The following is a 22785-nucleotide window of genomic DNA, read 5'->3' on the forward strand; positions in this document are numbered from 1 at the left end:
AGAAAGAAAGAAAGAAAGAAAGAAAGAAAGAAAGAAAGAAAGGGTGATTGGGGGCAGTGGATAAATACTGGCTTCATGAAACGTTTAGTGCTTTAAAATTACACTTAATGTGTGCTATCATTTGATCGGTTTGCTAATTGTCATCTTGGATACCTCACTATTGCATGGTCAGGACAGRTGTAGAGTTACAACTAAAACTGAGAAACTTAGACAAATAAGTWTTGGCCTGTTGTGAAAATACTGACATGGATGGAAAGATAGAAGATGACAGTTTTCATGACGAATGATCTGATTTCCGCTCGTCCTCTGCCGTTAATGGACCACCTTTATGAAACTTGGAAGATAGCCTCGGTGCGTCTGTGTTAAACAGCCACTCAGTCCATCTTCACAGAAAAGTACAACTGGAATGTATTGCTAAAAATAAGTTCCTCTAACATTTCCGTTCCTCTCCTCTTCCAAGCCTTGAAGTATGCTGTGCAAGTATCTGCTACACAGGGTATGACTGCGCTCTAACAGGTGAGGTATAATTCTGGTATCAGTTCACGGTTAAGTGAATTAGTAAAACACATCAGTAAGATAGACAAATACAAAATCTTTTTTTTAAAGGGACTAATAATAAAAAAAGGAAACTACATAAAAAAAACAATTAGTAGTTCTGTTCATGTGACATTTCATTCACTCTTATTTTTTTTAAATCACCAGATAGGAAAGCTTGTGGAGCCCAGGAGCAGGGGATCTCTGCGCTGCCATTATTCATGTTTCCACGGTTCCTCCTCGACAAGCGTGCACTCCGCAGCAGAGCCGTTAGTGGCTGAGGTTACCTGTAAGCAGTTAGCAGCCAGGTCTGAACAACTGGACCAAGGTACAGGTAATAAGTTGCTTGGGTAACACTTTGTAATAACTACACCTTATTTAGACTTAATTAATCATTAWTAAAGGGTTACTTAACCTTGAAAACATCATTAATGAAGGATAATTCAGACTTAATAAATGATGAAATAACACATTTATTAATGTTTTACCCATAAAGGGTAATTACTTCTGAAACGAGCATACTCATTGTTCACTCATGCTTCATAAGTCATGAGTTAACTATTATAAAGACTGTGTATATATATGCAAATGCTCATGTAAACATACTTTCACACCATGTGTTAGACATGTATTACTGGTTAGAGAATGTTTGAATTGACTATATATACATACTAACCTTGCAGAGCATCAGTAATTAAGGCAGGTGTTAGTTGTTAAGTGTTTTTGTGAATCCTTCTAAAGTGAAGGCTGTTTATGTTTAAGTAAGTATTAGTCACCAATTATTCACCAGCTTATACTATTTTGTCCTCTGATGTAGAATGTCTGCATTTCTCTTCCAATCTTTATATCTCTTCATCCAATCACTTTACAAGGGGCTGTGTGCAGATAGTTTTCAATCATGGTTCTGACTTTAAGCTTAAATTATATTAAGATAAAGCATGACAATACATGTAACTACAGGACATGTTTAGATTAGATTTAACAGATTTGCAAACTTCAGAATACCGAAAATACTCATATTTTATCAATTTATGAAATTTCCCATGAGGCTTTGCTGCCTGAGCATACATTTAACTTCCTGGTTAGAGCTAAGCCTCATGTGAGATTTCATCATTTGATGAGTATTTYGGGTTGATAAAGTTTTAAAATGTACTTGTATGCAAATGTAATGTAATCATATCCTGTATTTACCTGTATTATCATGTTTAATCTTAAGTATTTTCATGTTTAATCTTAATATAGTTTAATATAGTTTAACAATAAAGGCAGGGCAGGACCATGAGTGAAACATATCTGCACCACAGCCCCTTATAGTGTGAGTGGATGAATTTATGTAATGATTGTAAGTGGAAACAGTCTTTCTACAAAAGTACAAGCTAGTAAATAACTGGTGACTAATACTTAATTAAACATAAACAGTCTTCACTTTAGAAGGAGCAAAAAGACTTAAACTAACACCTGCCTTAATTACTGATGCTCTGCAGGGTTAGTAGATAGTCAATTCAAACATTCTCTGACCACTAATACATGTCTAACACATGGTGTGAAAGTATGTTTACATGAGCATTTGCATACAGTATATACAGTATATACACAGTATAGTNAGTATTTTGGGTTGATAAAGTTTTAAAATGTACTTGTATGCAAATGTAATGTAATCATATCCTGTATTTACCTGTATTATCATGTTTAATCTTAATATAATTTAACAATAACGTCAGATCCATGAGTCATAGATCCATGAGTCATACATATCTACACCATAGCCCCTTATATAGGGAGTGTACGAATCAATGTGAGTCGACGAATCAATGTTATAGTGGATGGATGAATCTATGTAATGTTTGTAAGTGGAAATACAGTCTTTCTGAAGAAGTACAAGCTAGCAAATAACTGGTGAATAATACTTAAACATAAATAGTCTTCATTTTAGAAGGATTCGCCAAAAGACTTAACAACTAACACCTGCCTTAGTTACTGATGCTCTGCAGGGTTAGTAGATAGTTGATTCAAACATTCTCCGACCACTAATACATGTCTAACACATGGTGTGAAAGTGTGTTTACATGAGCATTTGCATATACACAGTATAGTTAACAATGAGTATGTTTGTTTTAGAAGTAATTAGCCTTTATGGGTAAAACTTTAATAATTGTGTTATTTCATAGCTTATTAAGACTGAATCATCCTTAATTAATGATTGTTTCAAGGTTAAGTAACCCTTTATTAATGATTAATTAAGTCTAAATAAGGTGTAGTTATTATAAAGTGTTACCGTTGCGGTTAAAATAAAGAGTATCTCAGTGCAAATATTGGACGTCAGCAGTGACCCAAGATTGTCAAATGGTTCCAAAAAATGAATTTAGCAAAAACTTGTCTTTGCAAAATCACAAAAGAGGTCAATTTGTGATTTTCTTTTCATAATTAATATGACGAGATTAGCAATCTAGAACAGAATTGATCATTGAAAAGCTCCTCTTGAATTACTGTATATATTTTAAAAAATGGTACTGGTAAAAGTTTGTTGCAGTTAAAACTCAGCTTCTTGGGTATCAGTGCATTTTTCACAATATACAAAATAATAGCAGAATACGGGAGCGTCTGGACAACCAACGAAGGGTTATGGTAAAGGAAGACTTCCTGTCACTGACCTGGGAACAAACCACAAATTTATGATGACCACAGATGCAACACAATGTCAAACAAACACAAATAAATCCATTGGCAATACAAAATATGCACAAAAAAGACAAGGTGCAAGCACAAAACAGGATTTAGTTTTAGCATTTTTTTGGCAAGCGTTCTACAGCTGTGTGCAGAGGGGATTAGAAATATAATTCCTAATATTTATAGACAAGAGAAAACAACAAAAATAAAAATAAAACCAAAAAATAAAATCCTGGAAATAGCAACCTGTTGTGTTTCATTTATTGGTAAATGCTCATTAATATTTAAAACTCTGAAATGAGAATACAACTATATGGTTGTTACTCATGTAACAAGTTGATGGTGTTGCTTAGCAACAACTTTCAATTTTCTTATAAAATGTATGGATTTGTATTTTTTTCTTTGGCTGGGTGTGTGTGCCTGGGCACAAGCTATTTGAACATTCATGAAATATTCTAAAAGACAATAACACATTCTGTGATATTTTGCATTGCAAAAACCTTTTGCAGCTCTGGATTTAACATGGTTTGCACAATAAACAAAAGGGAGATGCTGTCAAATTTCTAAAACCTTGAAAGAAAAAAATCTTAGTGAAAGTGTGTTAGAAAATTTTGTGTTAAAATATGAAGTGTTAAATAGCTTAACACCTCAGTTTKTATTTTTATTCTAAGTGCAAATGAGTAACAAATGCACCAGATCTTCAGCTGGATCTTAAAGGAGACATATCCTGCTTTAAAATCCTTCTTTTTCACATTTAAATCATTCAGTTGGAATATATATAGTGGAACTGCAACAGCTTTGTCTGATATCCTCCTTATTGTAACTCCACAAGCCCCTCTTTCATCCCCTTTTCTGAGGTGTGTCTCAGATCAACTCATTTTGAGGCTGTTTCTTTAAATCCAAATGGTGCACTTCACACCACCTCTCCCCTCCTGCTTCCAAAGTGGTCCATTCTAGTTGAATACAGGGGTTTATGACTATATAGCGTCACAGAAACTTTTTATTTACAAATTAACTCAGAGACGTCAACAACAGAAGACTTGTCCATTATCGTCCAACATTACATGTTGGAGCCAGAGTCTGAGCCAGAGCCAGAGGAAAATGAAAACAAATAAATAGTAGTTTGTAATTTCAGACCTTATTTAGAAGTTCTGTTGCAAATAATCTGACATAATCAGAAAACATCAAAGAAAAATATGACCTAAACAGATTATAAAGATATCAGCTCCAGCAGAAACTAAGTTATTAGTTTCTGCACTCCTGGAGATAAGCACACAACAAAATGCATTTAACGTCTAAAAATGTGGATTCTGCATATGTCCCCTTTAAGACCATAAATAAATTGAACCAAAYGTAAATTATGAAATCAAATACTTTTGGTAACACTTTCTCTTAAGGTACCCTTATCACCATGTAATTGCAAGGTAATAAAAACGTAATTACATGTAATAACATTAATTACCATGTAATTGCATAGTAATTAGGCTACAATTTTATTATGTAATTATTTGTCTGCAGTAATGTAGCATTTACCTGGTAATGTATTACAATTCACTAATGTAACACCTAAATACGTAGTTGGTAACTTGGACAGTTTTAAAGTTATATTTTATTGCAATTAACCACTAACCCCAAAATTTAGTTGCATTCTTTTGGTTATAAATGTAGTGTTTAGTTACTATTGAGTAGTGATTTTATTGTAGTTAACCAATAAAGGTAGTTTTACTAACGTTAGTTTTTCTTTTGTACCGTAATTATATGGTAATAAGGATACCGTAATAGAAAGCGTTACCATACTTTTAAATATTTTGATTTGGTTCTAGTCAATTATTAGCAGAGCTGCTTTATTGTTAAACAGTTTTTGAGTCTTGATGAAAGCTTTGCCTGTTTATTTAACACAATAGGTGCTATTCCAGAAGAGTTAATACATGCTGCGTGACTGTTGTTCTCTCAGTTCACTTGTGAAATAAACAGCAGGTGTGATGACATCATTGTGCGCAGACAGTCGGTGCAAAGCAARATGCAGGGTGAGCATGCAACGACAGGGTTATATAGACGTCTCTATTTCGGAAAGCATTAATTGTACCTTGCATTCATCTACTAAGACAGAATTGTTAGCTTTRGCAGTTGYRGTTGTGGAAGCAGTTGTGGGTAAAACGCACTGGTTGGAATTGTTTTCGTGGTGGTTCTTCATGTCGTCGTAATAGGTCTGGGTCTTTGTCATCATTTCAATGTCGTCGGATTTAGCCATGTGCGCGTCCAGCTCGTCCAGCTCTGCTTTAGACAGGTGGTACACGATCCCCGCACCGTAGGAGTCGCCCACTACGTTCACAGAGGTCCTGAATCGATCCCTGATATGAGAAAAGCCAAATAAATAAAGGAAGGTTATTGAATAAAAGTAAAATACTAGCCAGACGTAGCAGCAGTTATACTCACAGCAGCCAGTCGACAGCAACCAGCAGACTGATATCCTGGGTTGGCAGGCCAACAGCCGTCAAGATTAACAGCATGGTCACCAGGCCGGCACTGGGAATACTGGCTGCCCCAACACTGGCCAAAGTGGCTGTCAGACTGAAAGTTGGCACAAAAGACACGTTTTCTCATCACATCTTTCAAATCTCTAATGTAAAGCTACATTTCAGACACCAAATGTTCATATGAAACTGATGCATCTCACACCCAAATATGTTGAGGCTGATATTCATCCTCGGCTTTGCTTTTCTATAAAACGAGACCGGAAGAGCGGGTCTCTAATGCGGGAGACTGAATGTTAAATTTGAGGGTTCATTGATTTATGTGCCATGAAAATGTCAGCGAGAGGGTCATCCATCCTCAGCTCACTCTATAATGAGAAGAGTGTTTGGCACAGACTGATGAAAGAAAAAAAAACATGCATTTGCTGTTTGTCTTCCTGCTTAGCATGAGGCATGACACTGCTGCGGCATCCTCCTGCTGATTTATTTCCTTCACTGAACRTCTCCTTTCTCTATTTGGCCCATTTAGACCACACAGGCTCCTCAGTTTACCGTTAAATGCCTTTACTGCTGAGTTTGAGATCATTCATCAAGCGCTAATTGTACTCAGAAGCAGTTACATGACCTCTTTTAAATTCAGGACTTGATAAAAAAAAAGTTTCAAAAGAGACATGATTCAATTAACTATGTGTGTTTGACTGTGAAACTAATGGGATGAAAAAAAGTCTGCCTTTTTGAAGTGCAGGTGTTTTTCTGACCTGACTGTGACAATCTGACCGGGRTCAAGGATGACGCCATTCATCTGAGCAATAAAAATGGCAGCCACAGCTTCATATAAAGCAGTGCCGTCCATGTTGATGGTGGCACCGACTGGGAGCACAAAACGAGTAACTCTTTTGTCGATTCCCAGATTCTCCTCCAGGCAACGGAAGGTGACAGGCAGTGTACCAGCACTGAAAATGAAAGCAGAATAAAAATAAATAAATAAATCATCATGTAGAGTGTTAAATTAACGTTTATTTATTCATAGTTTCATTCATCTAAGAACATATTCTGACGCTGACCTGGAAGCTGTTCCCAGAGCAGTGATCCAGGCCTGGAAGACGCCCAGGAAGAAKGTGAAAGGGTTTTTCCTGGTGATAACAAAGTAAATACTGGGCAGGAAGATGGCTCCGTGGATGATTAGGCCAATGATCACAGTCACCATGTACATGCCAAGCTGCCTGGCCACCACCTCCAAGTCTTTGATGGAGATGATCTTGCCACAAATCAGACAGGCAATACCAAAGGGAGAGTACCTTTTGGAGAGGAGAAACTACAAATTAGGACTGCTGGCAGAAAGCAAACAGAACAAATACTAATGTATTTTTTTATTAAATATGAACCTAATATTCTTTGAGAAATWATTTTGACACGAAGCAAAAAATATGATATAAGTGAATGAAGGAGATACTAACCACATGATCATGATGACGAGTTTCATCACAATCTCATTGAGGATATTGAAGAAGTCAATCATGAGTCTGGCCTTCTCTCCCATCTTACCCATGCAGATGCCAAAGGCGATAAAGAACCCAATCAAACCTGTGGGAGAAAATTGCAAATGCATCAGAATTTGAATAAGTGAGTTGGAGTGAGTGTCAAAACATCACAGCACCAAAGGATGATCTAGTTTGACAAAAATAAGTGTGGGCTCCATTCTGTGATACGTACCCAACACATTCATGCCGCTTTTAAACTGAAGGGACTTTTTGATGATGTATTGAGGCTCCTTGGTAATGTTAGCCACAAGGCCCTCCACACTTGTGGCATTGACTTCCTCCTCAATAGCCACTTCAACTTTCTTTGTGACTGTTTGAATCTAAAGGAACAATAAACATTAAAATCGAYGGGATTATTAGTTCATGCTATTCATTGAAGAGATGCGGTTCATTGCATTTCCACCAATGAAACCTTTTTTTTTCTCTTACTTCTTAATCATCTAAAGCAAACGTCATTGATGTCAACCTGTTTCCAAACACTCAAACTTGGTTTGGTCTCAAATTTAAAGTTATAAATCCCATAAAATGATGTAAAGTCACAACAAGACCTGACACTCTCGAATAATCAGAGAAAAAAAAAAAGCATGCCCAGCTATTTGTTTTATTTTCATCTCTTACCTGCTGGAAACAAGCCTGCACCAGGTTTTCYGGGAAAAGGTTTCTGATCAGATCAAAGAAGGCATCCAAGCTGGACACGTCGTCATTTTTCTCGCCCTCRCCCAGATTCTCCTTCAGTTTGGGGTTGCCAGGGTGGATGACTAAGACCAGGATGACTCCCAGGACAGCAGCAATAACAGTGGTTGTCATGTAGTAGACCATAGCTCTGGTGCCCAGGCGACCACTAGATTTGGCGTCCAGACCGGCCAGACCTGCAGCCAAAACAAGCAAGCTAATGGTTATTTCTTCCCGAAATAAAATGTGRACTTTGTTCTAAGAAAAATGATTGGTGAATGCAAAGAACATTAGTGGAATTATAGAATGCTGTTCAGTTGTGCACGTCATGGAAGCACTGCAACAAAAAGCGTTAAAAAATAAAAAAAATAAAACCATCAAATATACAAGCTGCTTGCTTTTCTTAGGCACATACACATTTTCGACATGCATTTGACTGAAATCGGTTCTACTGTACCTGTGATTAAACTAGAGATAATGAGTGGCAAGATCAACATCTTCAGCATCCTCATCAGGATATCTCCAGGAAAAGCRATCACCATGACAATATCTGGGTGGATTGGGGAGGCAACCCGAAGCAACATCCCTGCTACTGCTCCCAAGATCACACCTGAAGAAAAATATGTTAGAAAATGTTTTTTTTTTTCATGAGTAGAGGTACATTTCAACTTAAAAACAGACATTTTCACATCAAAGTGAATGACGTAAATCACAGAAAATTGTCCAACAGAGAAAGTCTCCAATTTAGAGTATGAAAAATGTAATGACGCACTGGTGTTTATAGTCCCTGAAGGCGTTTCAATATCTACTACCAGTTTAAATATGACAGTGGGTTCTAAAGACTAAAATTTTCCTAGAGAGAATAAAGCTCATGAAGGATTGAGATCAGATTTTATTTGAAGTGGTGTTAGGAAGGGGGACCATTTTCTTTTTAATTGAATTTTGGAAGCTCAGATAAATTATTCAAAGATCCAAAATGATAAAATAAACCATTCCAATTGTGACCAAACATATTTGTCTCTGTGCTTTATTCAGATGCCACACTGCAAACCCCAGCTTTAAATAGAACCCTGAAAACCCTTTAATAAACTGTGTTTGCATCACTGTGATATTAGAAGTGGAACCATGTGGAGCCTGAGATTTCTCTGAGGTTGTAACCTGACCTCTGGCTGAACTTCATTGAACTTCTACTCCTCAAAGGATTAACAATGTGTCTCTTTTGTGAGTAATTTGTCCAGCCTCCAGTTGACTAATGGACAGAAACCCTAATTTTACTAAAATTACTATTGAAGTCATGATGCAGAACGGTAAACCTTAACTTTTAAAGAAGCACTCAAATTTGCTGACGATCAGAGGATCCTATCCTGCAACACACAATTACTGTTAAAAAAAATGGACATCTGTATGGCCTGACCTCAGCCTAGACCAGGCCCAGCGGTTGGTCTCAGTGCCTCTTTGTCTGTCTATATGTCAGAAAGAACTCTCACACCCCCTGTGGTTTTAATTCCACTGTTAAGGATTACACAKCTTATTTCTTTATATCCTTAAATCTACCAACACCCTGTGGAAAGCCAAAGTTTTTGGAAGACATTTGCAATATTTGTTTTCTTCTCAATGGCTCCTTTTCCAAATTTTCTTCTCTCTTTTCAGGCTTTTTGAATCTTGAATATTATCAGCAGTGATGATATATTGACTATTTCTTTGCCTAACTGATATGAGATATCTACTGTACTATTTTTAAACAATCTGTACATTTGAACTTACTTAAACTCACCTCTGTCAATGTGCCCTTGGGCAGCTGTGGCTACATTGTAGCTTACCACCATCAGTGTATGAATGAGTGAATTTAGTGTTTAGGAATCCGTAGGGACTTGATAAAGTGATGAATAAGATCAAGTACTTTAGCATTTACATATGTAGAAGATGCCATGTGATGAATGTAGGGATGTTGACATTTTCCTCCCAAACTGCTGTGACCAGATTTTGCAAGGCTGTTCGGCGTGTTTGCTTGTAATTTCATCCTGCTTCGTTATTTCTACGAATTTAAACAAAGCACGCTGCCGTCAGGTTGTTAGCTACATCCTTGTCTTTGAGTTTTTAATTTTTGTTGATGCGTTTTAAAGAGACATTTTTTTGAAAAGAGGATCAAAGTAAATCACCCGAGTTTTTTTAGTGACCCCTTAAATAGATAAGCTGTCATGAAGAACATTATTTTACCTGCCCTTGTTCCAAATTTATTAATGATTTGAAACGTCAACATATGCTTTTTTAAAATCCGGAATAGCGCTTGTTGCAAAGTGTTTTGATGCTCGTCTTCGTCACTTGACACATTTAACACGCTGTCATTGGTTGAGGAGCTTTGTTTACAAAACAGATGTCCACATGGTTTTTAAATTGTTTAAATTTCCTTATTTTCTAAGACTATTTTATACCTTTTCTGCTACTTTTGAATTGGCTGTTATTAAGTTTTATTAGGTTTTTTTAAGGTACAAGACACTTCCTACAAAACCAGAATGGGAATCTTTTCCTAAAATTTCATGGCGATATCTTGAACACTGAGGAAGTTATGAGCAAATTTAGAAAACAGCAAGGTGAAATGGTCACAAAGGCCCCATTGGTTCTGCTGTGAACTGCAGCAAGAAAACATGAGCTGATTTCACCTAAACAAACATCAATAACTTCCCATACTTGAGATATGACAAGTATACTTGACACATGATTTTGGTGTTGTTTTGTATGGTTTGAAATGTTCTTTTGGAATCTGTTGTCAGATTTAATATTGGTGTAGGATTAAAAATTTACCAGCATCCCTGATGAATGTATAACTGAAGGGCCCAAAAAGCTATCAGCAACATCTTATGGTTTGTAGATTTTGCTTCTTTTGTTCCTCAGTCTGTTTCACAATCTGCTTTTCTCACACACCAGGTTCTTATTTATTATTTATAACACCTGGCCTGCATTAGTTAATCACCCTACTCAGTATAGTACTAGCCTTTCTAATATTCTTGAAATTCTCACTGCAGGGCACGTATTGGGCACTGCTCTTTTTGTTGTTATCCTCCTTTTTTCACAGTACCCAAGCTTTGAATTTTTTTTTTTTTATTAGAGATCATTCAGTTTTCTCAAACTGCATGTTTTCTGCTTGTGAATTTGGAACCTCATTTGCTGAATCATAAGCATGACACAAAGTGCAAACATGCTTGTTTAATAAAACCTAATTAAAAGATCTAGAGGTTGTATTTTTCTTGGCTCGCTTTTTGTGTTGTACTTAAGTATTTCCATACGACAAAATGTATAAACGCAGTTTGTGGATTTTTTTTTTATTTATATATCAACAGGCGGCACTGTCCTGAAGAAGGTCAGAACATCCAGTCATCAAACTCTCTGGTACACTGAGCACAGATGGCACATATTACCAGCAAGCTGCAGCAGTGATGTCAGACTGAAGAGAGAGCTGACTGTTTTTTTATTACCCAGGATGACGGGGGCTTAAAGCATTGATGGTGAAGTCACTTACCGAGGACAGTGAGTGTGAGCAGGAGGTTCTTAAACATCTTGGAGCATATCTGAGCACATTTTGACTGGGGCCTGGCTTCAATGGGCTCCAGGTGACTCTCGTGCATCCTCACCTCCACTTGTTTAGGCATACTGTTGGCACTGTGGCAGGAAAAGCAAACGAAAAAGAGTTGTTAGATTTTTGACGTATTAAGCCAGACCTAGCCATAAAATCTCTTTTTCTCATAAAGTGCAATTTTTCCAATATACAGAAAGTTGTCTAAATTTTTTTCACCTGCAGTCCCTGTTAGAAGAAAAGAGGGCTTTGTTAACTCGATAAGAAATAATGGTTTGTGGGTGTTTATTGTAACTGAAAACCATATAGAGTTTGAAAAGGAAAACTGTGAATAATGTGTGGCATTTAAGCACTGCCACTCTGTCACTCCAACACAAGGTGGTTACTATAGCATCCAAGAGATGTCTAAAAATGGAGCTCAGAAAATTGCAGCCTTTGTCAAGGATCYATGAGGCATTGATCATGTAAAACATGACAAGGAACTCATTTCACAAAAGTCAGATTTCTAAATTCAGGCTATCAGCTGTAAGYTGAGCTTGAACAAGTCTTCAACTTGACAACAGCTGTAATCTGTTGGTCTAACACCAAGCCGCACTTAATCAGGGTGGCTCATTCAAACCAGCTGTAAATCGTTTAGGATTAATGCACGTTCACGGTTTGCTTACTAGACCCATCAGGTGGATCACAGATTTCCTGATCAGGCATGTGCAGCAAGGCACGTGAGTCTCACTTCTTCCCAGCAGTGTAATGGTTAATTATGGATCAAATGAAGAGATGAAGAAACACTGACAGAATGCTGAAATAAAAAGTACATTTTTTTGGAGCCACTGAATTTGTAAGTTATCTGAAATGAACAAAATGAACACAATTAAAATGAACAGCTGATCACTTTGCTTTAAAACAATGGCTGGGGCTCCAGTGTGCATGTGTGTTGGGGGGATCAGGGATGGGKTGCTGCAGCAGGAACTAAGAAGCTGAGGCTGAGAGTTATTATTTTTTACAGATAATCTGTTTAATAAATATAATTTCTCTGTAATATTTTAATGCAAAGAAAAAAGGATAAATTTAATAATTGTATGAAACACTTATTTCTGATCAGCACTGCAAATTTAACAATCTAAAAATGTTTAAAAKACTAGATGATACTCTGATTCTTTTCTAATTAAAAATAATTACAAATTTGCAGTTTGACAGTAAGACTTCTTGAAATAAAGAAAACTTTTCAGGCTAAAAAAATAATAATCCTACATTTTCTGATCTTGCTTTGTATATTTGTGTAAAAACAAGATTAAAAAATACTTTTTTGCTGATATAAGACTGTAAAACTTGGTTAGATGAACTGTTTTTTGCAGTAAAGTGACTCTGCTTAGAAGATAAGCTTCACTCTAAACCTGGTTGGGACCAGGTTAGTTTCAGAGGACTTGTTACCATGAAAACATAAGTGCTTCCTCTCCCATGCAACTGATTCAAGGTTTGGTTTACACCARAATCCCAGMTTAAWCCCATRTCCTAGATTTGTGCARTAGGCTCAAATTTGTTGTTTTGTTTACTGTGTTAGTTGAGGTTATACTCTATAATRCACAAAGCTGATTTCAAATGGAATAAAAATWGGTACATTTATGACATTCAATAACCACTAAAAAAAGACATTTTGAATCTGCATATTTAAACCAATTCAAATTAGGCAGACTTTATATTAGAATAATAGTGCACGTTTTCAACTGATATTACTGTGATTTATACTGCAGATACCCAACTCACCAAAAATGAAAATAAAAACATGATGAAAAAAACAGAAACTTTGCATTAGTTTTAATGAAGCGTGATTCCACTTCCATGCAGTTTTTTGCAGCCCTTTAAACAGAAAATGAATGTTATTGCTTCAGGTAAAGCTAGGTRTGTATCAGTGTTACAGCCAGAACTTTTAGCAGCTGGGATTATTTCAAGCAACTCATCTGATTGTCTGGGTTGTATGTGCTTAAATTACAGCAATAAGAACTGAAGATTGTCTTAGAGCCCCTCTCCATAGAGCCCAGATAATCCTCAGATGATAAATACTACTTCACCACATTTATTTTTYCAGAGGTCAAATTGCAAAAAAGATGAATTAAAGAAAATCAGCTTTCTGTACTTTGAATTTGCTACTTTCGGAAAACATCAACTTGTAAATAATTTGATTCAGTTTATATTGAACTTCTGTATTTAAATACAATATTTTATTTTATTTTATTTTATTTTATTTTATTTTATTTTATTTTAACTCAGTGGGTATTATTTTATTTATTTTGCAAAAGTGTTTTTTTTCTGAGTTTGGTAATTTAAAAAAAAACCTACATTACAACAACCCAGAGCTTGTCATGGTGTTACAGTGTGTAAATGACCACCAACTCCACATTAACAGGTTCCCACTCTCTCACACACACTGCTCTGAGCTTTGTTTACAAGCACCTTCAAAACTTCTAAGAAGAGCACCTGGCCCGCCTGTGGGCCCACAGATGGACCAGCTCTAGCTTAACCTATTAAATCAAAAGAAGATTGTACATTAAAAAACTCCCATTTTACAATAAAACTGAAAAGATTTGTGGAAGCCATACAAAAATCATTATATTTTGCTCAATGTAACCAAACTCCACACAGTAAGAATTATGAATGATATCAACAGAACCTCCATTTGTGCTCTCCCTTGCATTAATTTTAGCTCTGAAATAGGAAATGGGCGATTTTCTGTCAARACCCTCTCATTAGCACCTCTCGCTCCAAGTCAGAGACAAATTAGAGCAGGTCTGAGGAGATGAATGAGAAAATGTACAGCATGCATAGCATTAGTGAAAGCTGCTTTATTTAGCATCACTTCAAAACAAACAAAGAAAGCAATGTTGGTGGGTTATGCTACAGAGTAATATTATGTTCTAAGCATAAATTTAACTTTGATTAACATTAAACCAAGTCAGTGATGGGCAAATAATTACGTWTATCCAACCTCAATTTTGTCAACACCCACTGAGTTAAATAAGTCTGAGCTGCTTAATATAGAAAACTATGTCTTTMAAAAGTCACAGAGAACTTTATTAGTGGAAAATAAATTAGGTTTCCTTGACATTAATAAAATTGACCAAAATAATTGGTAGAAAAACATCATTAAAGCCAGTTCAAAAATCGCAGACATGGCGTTTCTTTATTTCATAAGAATCACATTTCATTATACTAACTTAAAACAATAGCTAAAATAGTTATTATTAAAAGTTTATTGTTTTCTAGAGTTTGCCACTAATCATTAAAACAAATGAATATGAACTGCACCCATCTAGATAACGCACAGACAATTAAAGTAAATTAGCCCAACAAAACCAATTCCTGGTAAGTATTCAGTCATTCCGAAAATAAAYACAAAACCAAAACATATGATGTCTAAAAGCACTTACTTCATTTCTGGAGGAGTTGAGGTCAGAGCTATATACATTGACTAGGACCAAATCTCCGGACTTTGGTAAAAGGAAAGTGATTCAGCAGAGGAAAGTGCTGGATCACAAGCGCTCCATCCCACAGTCTGGTCAGGTATCAAAGGCACTGAAAACATCAGAATACTGCTGGCGGATGTCCACTCAGAGTCCTCCACCAATTCCACCAGCACCAGTCACAGACACAACCTGAGTTACCCTATTCTGATGGCTCCGATGCCCCCCTCACCCACACCCCAGCTTCCTAGCCCCCACCCCCTGACTTGACCAGCACATGAAGAAACACCCAGCCAACAAACCTGAGACTAAATAAATAATCAAAACGGACGATTGGAGGGAGGGGTCTGTATATGAGCCTATTTGTCAAATCTTTCAGGGAAACACCCCCCCCCAATGTGCCCTGGACCCTGTAATCACACTAACTGTATACATTCAGATTCTTTCAGCTTCAATGGATGGCATTAAAGAGGTCAGGCTGTGGGAGCTGGACAGATGCCCACTAATTGTGGACAGTAACACTTTGTAAGTAAAAAAAATGATGGACAGATCAAATAATTTATAATGTTTTGTTGAGCGCTGATGTCCCAACGCTTAATCAAAGTAATGCTTGCTGCCTACTGTACATGGGAGACCACATGTTTGAAATACAGACGCCACATCCCTTTGTGCCATATGTCTCACATAGCCAGTAACAGATACAGACTTCTGTAATCCTGTTCCTGGACGCAGCTCATCAAGTGAAATAAGTCCAAAGCACAACCTATGCAATCCATGTGAGGATGTTGTCACGCTGATTCCCCCTCAGTCTCCCAGCAGCATGAGACTTCACGTCGTATTGTAGCACATKATTGTAATTGGGGAAATGTGTTGGAAAGCTATTTCCTCTCCCAACAAATGACCAATTGCGCAACAAAAGCCAGAGGAATGCCGTCTCTTTCTGAAAMGGTCGTGTCATGAGAAATCATTCATCCTAAATCCTTTGACACATCATGCTCATTCCAAGGCCTCTTCGATTTAAAGGGGTGCATTTTTTTAAATGACAGCAAGGGACTCGGATAGAGAAGAAGGGGTTACAGGAGGGAGAAAGAGGGACATTGAAGGCGAAGGGGGTATTGGGGTCACACTWGCACCTCTCAGCCAAAAAAGGGGCCTGCGAGGGGAAAGCTAAGGCAGCCATGCCTGCTCTTGGCTGGCACCATGTGAAGCTCTCTGCTTCCTCTCTCTCCGTTCTGAGGGGCTTTGTTTCACACGCAAACAGTGGCAGTGGCCCTTACTCGCCCGGCCAAGCGCCGCATCCAAACTGGCAGCGGCGAGAAAAGACGGGAGGGGGGGCTCGGACGGGAGGGAGAGCGAGGGCATAGTGAGGAGGGAGGGTAATGGACATGTCCAAAATGCCAGCTCTTTCAGGCCACTGATGTCATGCCTGTGCCCACCGTGGGAGAGCAGCGGAGGGACCAAGGCACCCCCCCCCCACCCTCCACCCTCCGCAGTCTCTTCCAGGATGAATGAATCTTTCAGAAGCGGCAGCTCATTGTGTCCCATAATCGACGGCGATTATCCCAATTTTATGCAGCCTTCCCAGTGCGAGGAGGTTCCCCGAGTGCTGGCATTGAAGGCCGCTGCGATGCAGAAAAGACCACAAGGGGTTGTCTTAGCAACACTCTGAGGCTTAGTGAGAAAGAGATGAAGGAGAAGGAGGAAGCTCATGGCCACATCTACCCAGCACACAAACACAGACTGCACAAAAATCGTTTGAAGATGCTGTATGACTTAAAAATTAGCAACAGACCAGTTGAAGTTGAACTCACCTAARCATCTATTTCATCAGCAAAACATATTCAGACGTTCACTTTTTGTTTGTAACAGATCATTTTAAAGGCAAAGCAAYTCTGGTCTTGTACTGTTGCATACTGTAAATAATGAACCACTGTCTCACATTTTACAGTGTCACACGACCACTCAAACATGCGATTACATAATGATCAACAAGTGGGAATCAGTGGCTGYTTGTTCAGGTTTTTTTTTTTCTTTTTTTTTTGCGATTGCACAGACAGACATGCAAATGAGAGTGYGAGTTTCCCACTGGTCTCTCAAGAGGACCGGTCTCATGACTGATGCATCACAAAATACTGTGAGGTAAAGACAACTGGATCTAGGCCAGGTTCCGGATATATCTACCCCACAAACTCYCCTGGGCCTCACAACCACTTGCATTACAGTGGGACAAAATGAATTCGCACACTGGCTGCACAGAAGCTCTCCTAAACGCTAACACACACACATGTGCACACACAAACCCACACACACACACACACACATTCTAGGTCAGTCCCAAAAGGAATCTCTCAGCAAACACTTCGAAGCGAGAGAGAGAAAACCCAGCATTTAAAGAAATGGAAGCTTTGTTACTCTGCAATTAATCTCACATTTCTWGATTGAAGTTGGGACAAACACTTCGACTGACAAAGACAAAGAAGTGTCAACAGAAAAAGACAAAGTCCGACTGGTGAGAAAACAACTGCAAACAATGAGCTGRCCTGTCTTTTCCCGTTATCCTCAGTATGTTTATAAAATCTGCTGCGATCCCATCTCAAAGGGTTTGCATATGCATGTGATCTAATTGCATGGACATATTTTTCAACCTAATCCTAAAGAAAACACAGAACTCACAAACTTTTGCACATAGTGTACCTAAACCTTCATTTAAATAGGGGTGCAAAGAGCCGCTGAGTGGTCCACTAGAAAACTCCATTGAATGACTTCCAAGTGGACCCTGGAGTGTGAGTAAAATCTGATCAAAGCCTGGCAGAGGGCCAGAGAAACTGCACGCTGTAAGTGAAGCAGATTTTTTACTCATATTTACCCACRTCAGTTTCAYGCTGACTCTATTTCCAGTCAGAAGMAATGGAGATTTTAGAGACAAATTTAAAATGAGATGAACAAAAGAGAGTGTGTCTATTTAAAGCACAACATTGTTTTATTTTTATACTTCAGTTTATTTGAAATAAAACAGAATGAGAATAATATTTAAAGCATGCTCCCAATATCATTGTGTTGCTGTTGAGAAACACGTTAATGTATGCAAAAATACCAACCAAATGGAAACCCTGTAATGGAAAATAAAATGTCTTGTGACAGTTTTATATGAATTCTTTGCAAATATTGTTGATACAGCTAATAAGCTAATAAAGAGCTATGCTTATTAAACTTGTCTGTAAATGGCAGAGCTTTCAGCTCAGACATGCTGATGTGTTGGACTAACATTAAGCACCAAGGTCAGAGGCTGTTGCAGCAAAGCAATACTTTGCCAAATGCATTTTTGTCTTGTGAGAAAGAAAASTATTGGAGCAAGCTGAGTTTTCCTCATTTCAACATTATATTTTATAAACAATGTGCATTGTCATTACAAAAGTGAAAGTAAATTATTGAAACTTGCCCAAAGTTTTCTTTTTTATTTGGCACATGTCTTCATGTCTATAATGAGGCTTTCATTAGAGAAATTCTGTTTGAATAGTAGTTAGCATGGGTCTTTGTGATGTGAACTATTCCACGATAATTGTTTTCTAAAAACCTATTTTCCCAAGGCATTGTCACAGGACTGAAGAAGGTAACTGCCTCTGTCGGTCTGCCCCAGGGCAGCTGTGGCTACAATGTAGCTTACCATCATCAGTGTGTGAATGTGTCTGTAAACGTAAAGCACTTTGGAGTCCAACAGGACTGGATAAAACACTATATAAGTTCAGTCCATTTACCATAACTGTAATTAGTCTGAGACATACGACGGAGTATTAGGTCCACACATAACAATTTGTTTTATGTTTTTGAATTACGAGAATAAAGTTATAATAAAGAACTATAAAAGCAGTCTACTGCATTAAAATGAGGAATRTAGCAACTTGTGAAGTTGTTCTTTAGTATCAGTTAAGGAGAAACGTTTACTTTTTTAGTGCATTAGCATGAAATTATCAGTGGCAGGACTTTGAAACGATTGTGCAAACAACTTTATGATTAACTAAAGCCGAAATGACTACATTGACAGGTTTAGTTTTCACATAATTTGGATGGAAACATATTCTAACAGTGAGCCAAAAGTCATCACAGACTACTTCATAAACACATTGACACATGGCTGTCCACAGCAGGTGTGAGGAAAATGATGAATGAGTAAAAAAAAYCAGGAATGGAAAATACACGTTGTGTAAGATTATGACTTTTTTCTCATAATAATACAACTTTATTCTCATAACCTAAAAAGAAAATATCTTGTTGTCTGGTCCTAATACTCCATCGTAGAGATAGACTTTAATTTAATGGCATTTATTTAGAGATCAAAACCTAATTTGTTTGTGGTTACGTCTAAAAAGTTTGTATTTTCAATCTCTTGAAAACACTTTTTGATCTTTTTTTTTTTTGTAGCTTTTATATCATGGCATTGTGTCATCTTTCCTAAATGTTTTAGATTGTTTTTTTACTGAATATCTATAATGTTTGCAGCAAGTTCCCTCTCAGATGAGTCCAAAAGGATGTTATTATTGGTGTACAGTCCCCATCCCCTGTTTTTATCTTCAGCTGTCAGGATAAAATGTCAGCAAAAAAAGAAGATCAGTGTCAGATTTCCATTACATTTCCAAACCTTCTCCATTAGAGGTTACTGATCTACTGCAGACATCTGCCCCTGCTCTCCTGCGTTAACACTAGCTGTATAAGGTGCTGTACTATCATTAGCATTGGCACATCTGTTAACAGAAATGRCTGTGTAGGACTGAAGTGGCTTTGACGGCTTCAGTCCGAWCCCCACAGGAGCTCATTAAATCATCCAGCGAGGCAGGACCACCACGCCCCTTTTCTGCAACTACCACCATGGTACAGCATGCCCACTACGCTGCTGACAGGGGAAATGATGGGATGTGAGTGGGTGGTGAGAGTAGTGAAACAACAATAATCTAATCTTTAAAAAAACACAAGGATCTGTGTTAAAGAAAGAGGARGGCAATAAATTTATGAAACAAATTAGGGACAAAAACAGAACTGTAAACTAATGAGAAACTGAGCTGGGTTAGATGAAGASCTCCAGTGTTGTCAGGTTATCCTTAAATACATAAAAAAGTTGACATCTGCGTTAGACAGCTGGCCCGGTAAAATGGGATTACTGCACAAATCTTGTTTCATACATCACTAGACTCACCTGATACACTCTCAAATACACAGATAACACAATGCATAAACCTTCAGCGTGTGTGTCTCCCCATCCCGCACACCATCCTCACATTTCTAAACACATGGATGGCAAAACAAACATGCATGGTTAATAATATATAGTCATGTGTGATTTTAGCTCTCAGACTTACAGTATGTTCTTAAAGGTGGAGTGGTGGGGCTGCTGTCTCGCACAGCGTTTATAATAAAAGGACGGAGGCGAGTGGGATGTTCTCGCACTAATTAAACACTGGAGTCTGCAGGGACYGAGCGCAGCCAGAAGCAACGGCCACGGCCCACTCTCCTCACCCCACCTCGCAGTGTTGACAGAAAGGGCATCACTGCAAATGCACACACCTTAAGCTTAAACGTGCACATACAGTACACTGAGCTGATATAATGCTACTATTTCTGATAATGTTGTGGTTATGTGATTTTTGTGATTAACAGAACAAGGCAAGTAATCCTGTTATAAGTTGTGCCAATGAAAAATATGAAATTCTGAGAAAATGTAATATAGGTCATGTGTAATGGATTGCATGTAACACATTTGTATGCTAGTACACCAAATTTATTTAGTGGTTTAACATATTTGCAGTCTCGTGGGAGGCTCGATATTAAATKGGCCAAAAAAGCCCACGGGCCAGTTAAGGAGCCAACAAATTGGAACAAATTAAATCAAATTAGATCTATTTAATCTGGTTCTTCAATATGCATTAATCACAAGCGGTTTAAAATACTGTTAAACATACAATCATATATATATACTTGAGCTGAAAAAAGCCAAACACATTATCAAAAATGATTAAAACACAATCAAGACAGGAAAGGAATGAAAAGTGGGACAAAATTKTCTGTTTCTCACTTTCATTGTTTTTTTCACCATATGTACTTCTCTGGCTAATTAAACAGCTCACAAGCTGTTTCTTTTTTTGTTTAGCCATTTTATCTCTGCGTTTTTTTTTTTGTTTGTTTTTTTGTTTTTTACACAAATCATACCAAACATCTTTTAGCACTTAGAGTGCTGRCGAGTGCCTCATATTTGATGCTCAAGATTGGTGTCTGGTCGTGTTTGGTCCTGTTTCTGGACCACTTTAAACACCAACAAAGGGAGTTGGGAGCCTACCTTTTGTAAACTTTGTCTTAAAAAGCCAACAAATACAGGTACGACTGACAGTGTCAATGATGCATGATTTCAAAATATAAAGCAAATGTTTAAAGACTGAAGCATTTTTTTAGTTTAATGGATGTCATGAAAATATATCTTTTTATTCTGAGAAACATCTGCAGATAGATATGAGGAAGGATTTTTCCTCTGCACAACAAATCCTGCAAAAGTAAGCCCYCACATTTCAAATGACAATGTGTTCTTTGACGTAAATAGCTGAGGGATCCTGCCATTATACCTCAGATCTTTGTTTTCATTTCCACGTCATTATTTGTCAGACTAAGTAAATATCCCCTCCGTCACAGGCAGCACAGGAATGCAACAGCCAGGGAACATGCTCAAATAGGATTTTTCCACAGCCTAATTATGACAATCTGCATATAGTCACAATCTGTACCAAAAGATCCTGGCAAAAACGTTGTTAACGTACGGAATTTCCACTSTTTGATCCCTGCCAGAGGGAAATCCCTGGAGCACATATACATTTTATCTTCCTCAGAAGATGACAAAGCTCCTTTAGACAAGATTTCAGGCCGACAGATTCCACAAAATCCCTTTTTCACTCAAATCCTTACAGGTCAGGAAACAACCTTGTTGTCCAGATGAGTGGATTTGTACCAGCAGGATTGTGCATAATAGTTTTTAAAAACTGATTCTGATAGACCAAGCACAGTAAGATAGATAGATTAAAGGTAGAAAGACAAACTGATGGGTAGATGGATGCAGGGGTACATGTTCCCCGAGACGGGCACAATGAAAATCTATCCAAGAGCTGCGGATCAAATGCAACAATATAATACATGAAATGCAAAACCTCTTTAAGTTCAGTAAGTATTTTTTATTTTTTTATTTTTATTTTTTTATTTTATTTTATTTATGATTAGGTCAGCCAGTGCGGTGGCACATGTTTTATTTTTATTTTATGTTATTTTATTTTATTTTATTTTATTTTATATTTTATTTTATTTTATTTTTTTTTTTTTTTTTTATTCTTGGCCATTGCACTTGCAGAAAGTTTGATATACACTTGGGCAGGCTCATGGGACATTTTATAAATTGATGCATTTCGAGTATTTTTGTTCTTACAAAGTACGCAAATTTACATGTGGGCTTAAATATAATATAAACGTTTGGGGGGGGGGGTTGTATTAACTTGTATTTCATGTTTATTTTTAATGTAATGCAAAGATAAAGTAAGCATAATGAGTGAGGACTATCTGCACTACGGCCCTTTGTATAGTCATGGAGCCAATGGAATGAATGACTATAAGTGAAAATACAATACAATACACATAAGATTACAACCTAGTAACCAGAGCAAATGTTGGCAAGCCAAATCAAATGGCTTGGTGGGCCAATTTTGGCCCGCAGTCCCCACGTTGGGCACCTCTGGATGAAAAGGTAAATATATACTGTAGATAGATAGATAGATAGATAGATAGATAGATAGATAGATAGATAGATAGATAGATAGATAGATAGATAGATAGATAGATAGATAGAT

General features: G+C 37.4%; 1 protein-coding gene across 3 annotated transcripts in view; it reads right to left on the reverse strand.

Moving 5' to 3' along the window:
• Nucleotides 1-592: 592 nt before the first annotated feature.
• slc1a2b (solute carrier family 1 member 2b) overlaps nucleotides 593-22785 on the reverse strand; it is a 30103-nt gene continuing 7910 nt past the window's right edge. The window contains exons 1-11 of one of the 3 annotated variants that reach the window (XM_014005539.1): nucleotides 14882-15096; nucleotides 11406-11545; nucleotides 8346-8498; nucleotides 7835-8085; nucleotides 7389-7536; nucleotides 7133-7259; nucleotides 6740-6973; nucleotides 6434-6628; nucleotides 5638-5772; nucleotides 5288-5552; nucleotides 593-821 (exon numbers count right to left, since the gene is read on the reverse strand). In XM_014005539.1, coding sequence (XP_013860993.1) covers nucleotides 750-821; nucleotides 5288-5552; nucleotides 5638-5772; nucleotides 6434-6628; nucleotides 6740-6973; nucleotides 7133-7259; nucleotides 7389-7536; nucleotides 7835-8085; nucleotides 8346-8498; nucleotides 11406-11545; nucleotides 14882-14919 — 1758 coding nt within the window. In that variant the 5' untranslated portion in view covers nucleotides 14920-15096 and the 3' untranslated portion in view covers nucleotides 593-749. Of the gene's footprint in view, nucleotides 822-5287; nucleotides 5553-5637; nucleotides 5773-6433; nucleotides 6629-6739; nucleotides 6974-7132; nucleotides 7260-7388; nucleotides 7537-7834; nucleotides 8086-8345; nucleotides 8499-11405; nucleotides 11546-14881; nucleotides 15097-22785 lie in introns of those variants that run through there. The other 2 variants (XM_014005541.1, XM_014005540.1) reach the window with 2 other exon arrangements.

This window comes from Austrofundulus limnaeus, unplaced genomic scaffold, assembly GCF_001266775.1.
Source record: "Austrofundulus limnaeus strain Quisiro unplaced genomic scaffold, Austrofundulus_limnaeus-1.0 Scaffold31, whole genome shotgun sequence".
NCBI classification, from domain to species: Eukaryota; Metazoa; Chordata; class Actinopteri; order Cyprinodontiformes; family Rivulidae; genus Austrofundulus; species Austrofundulus limnaeus.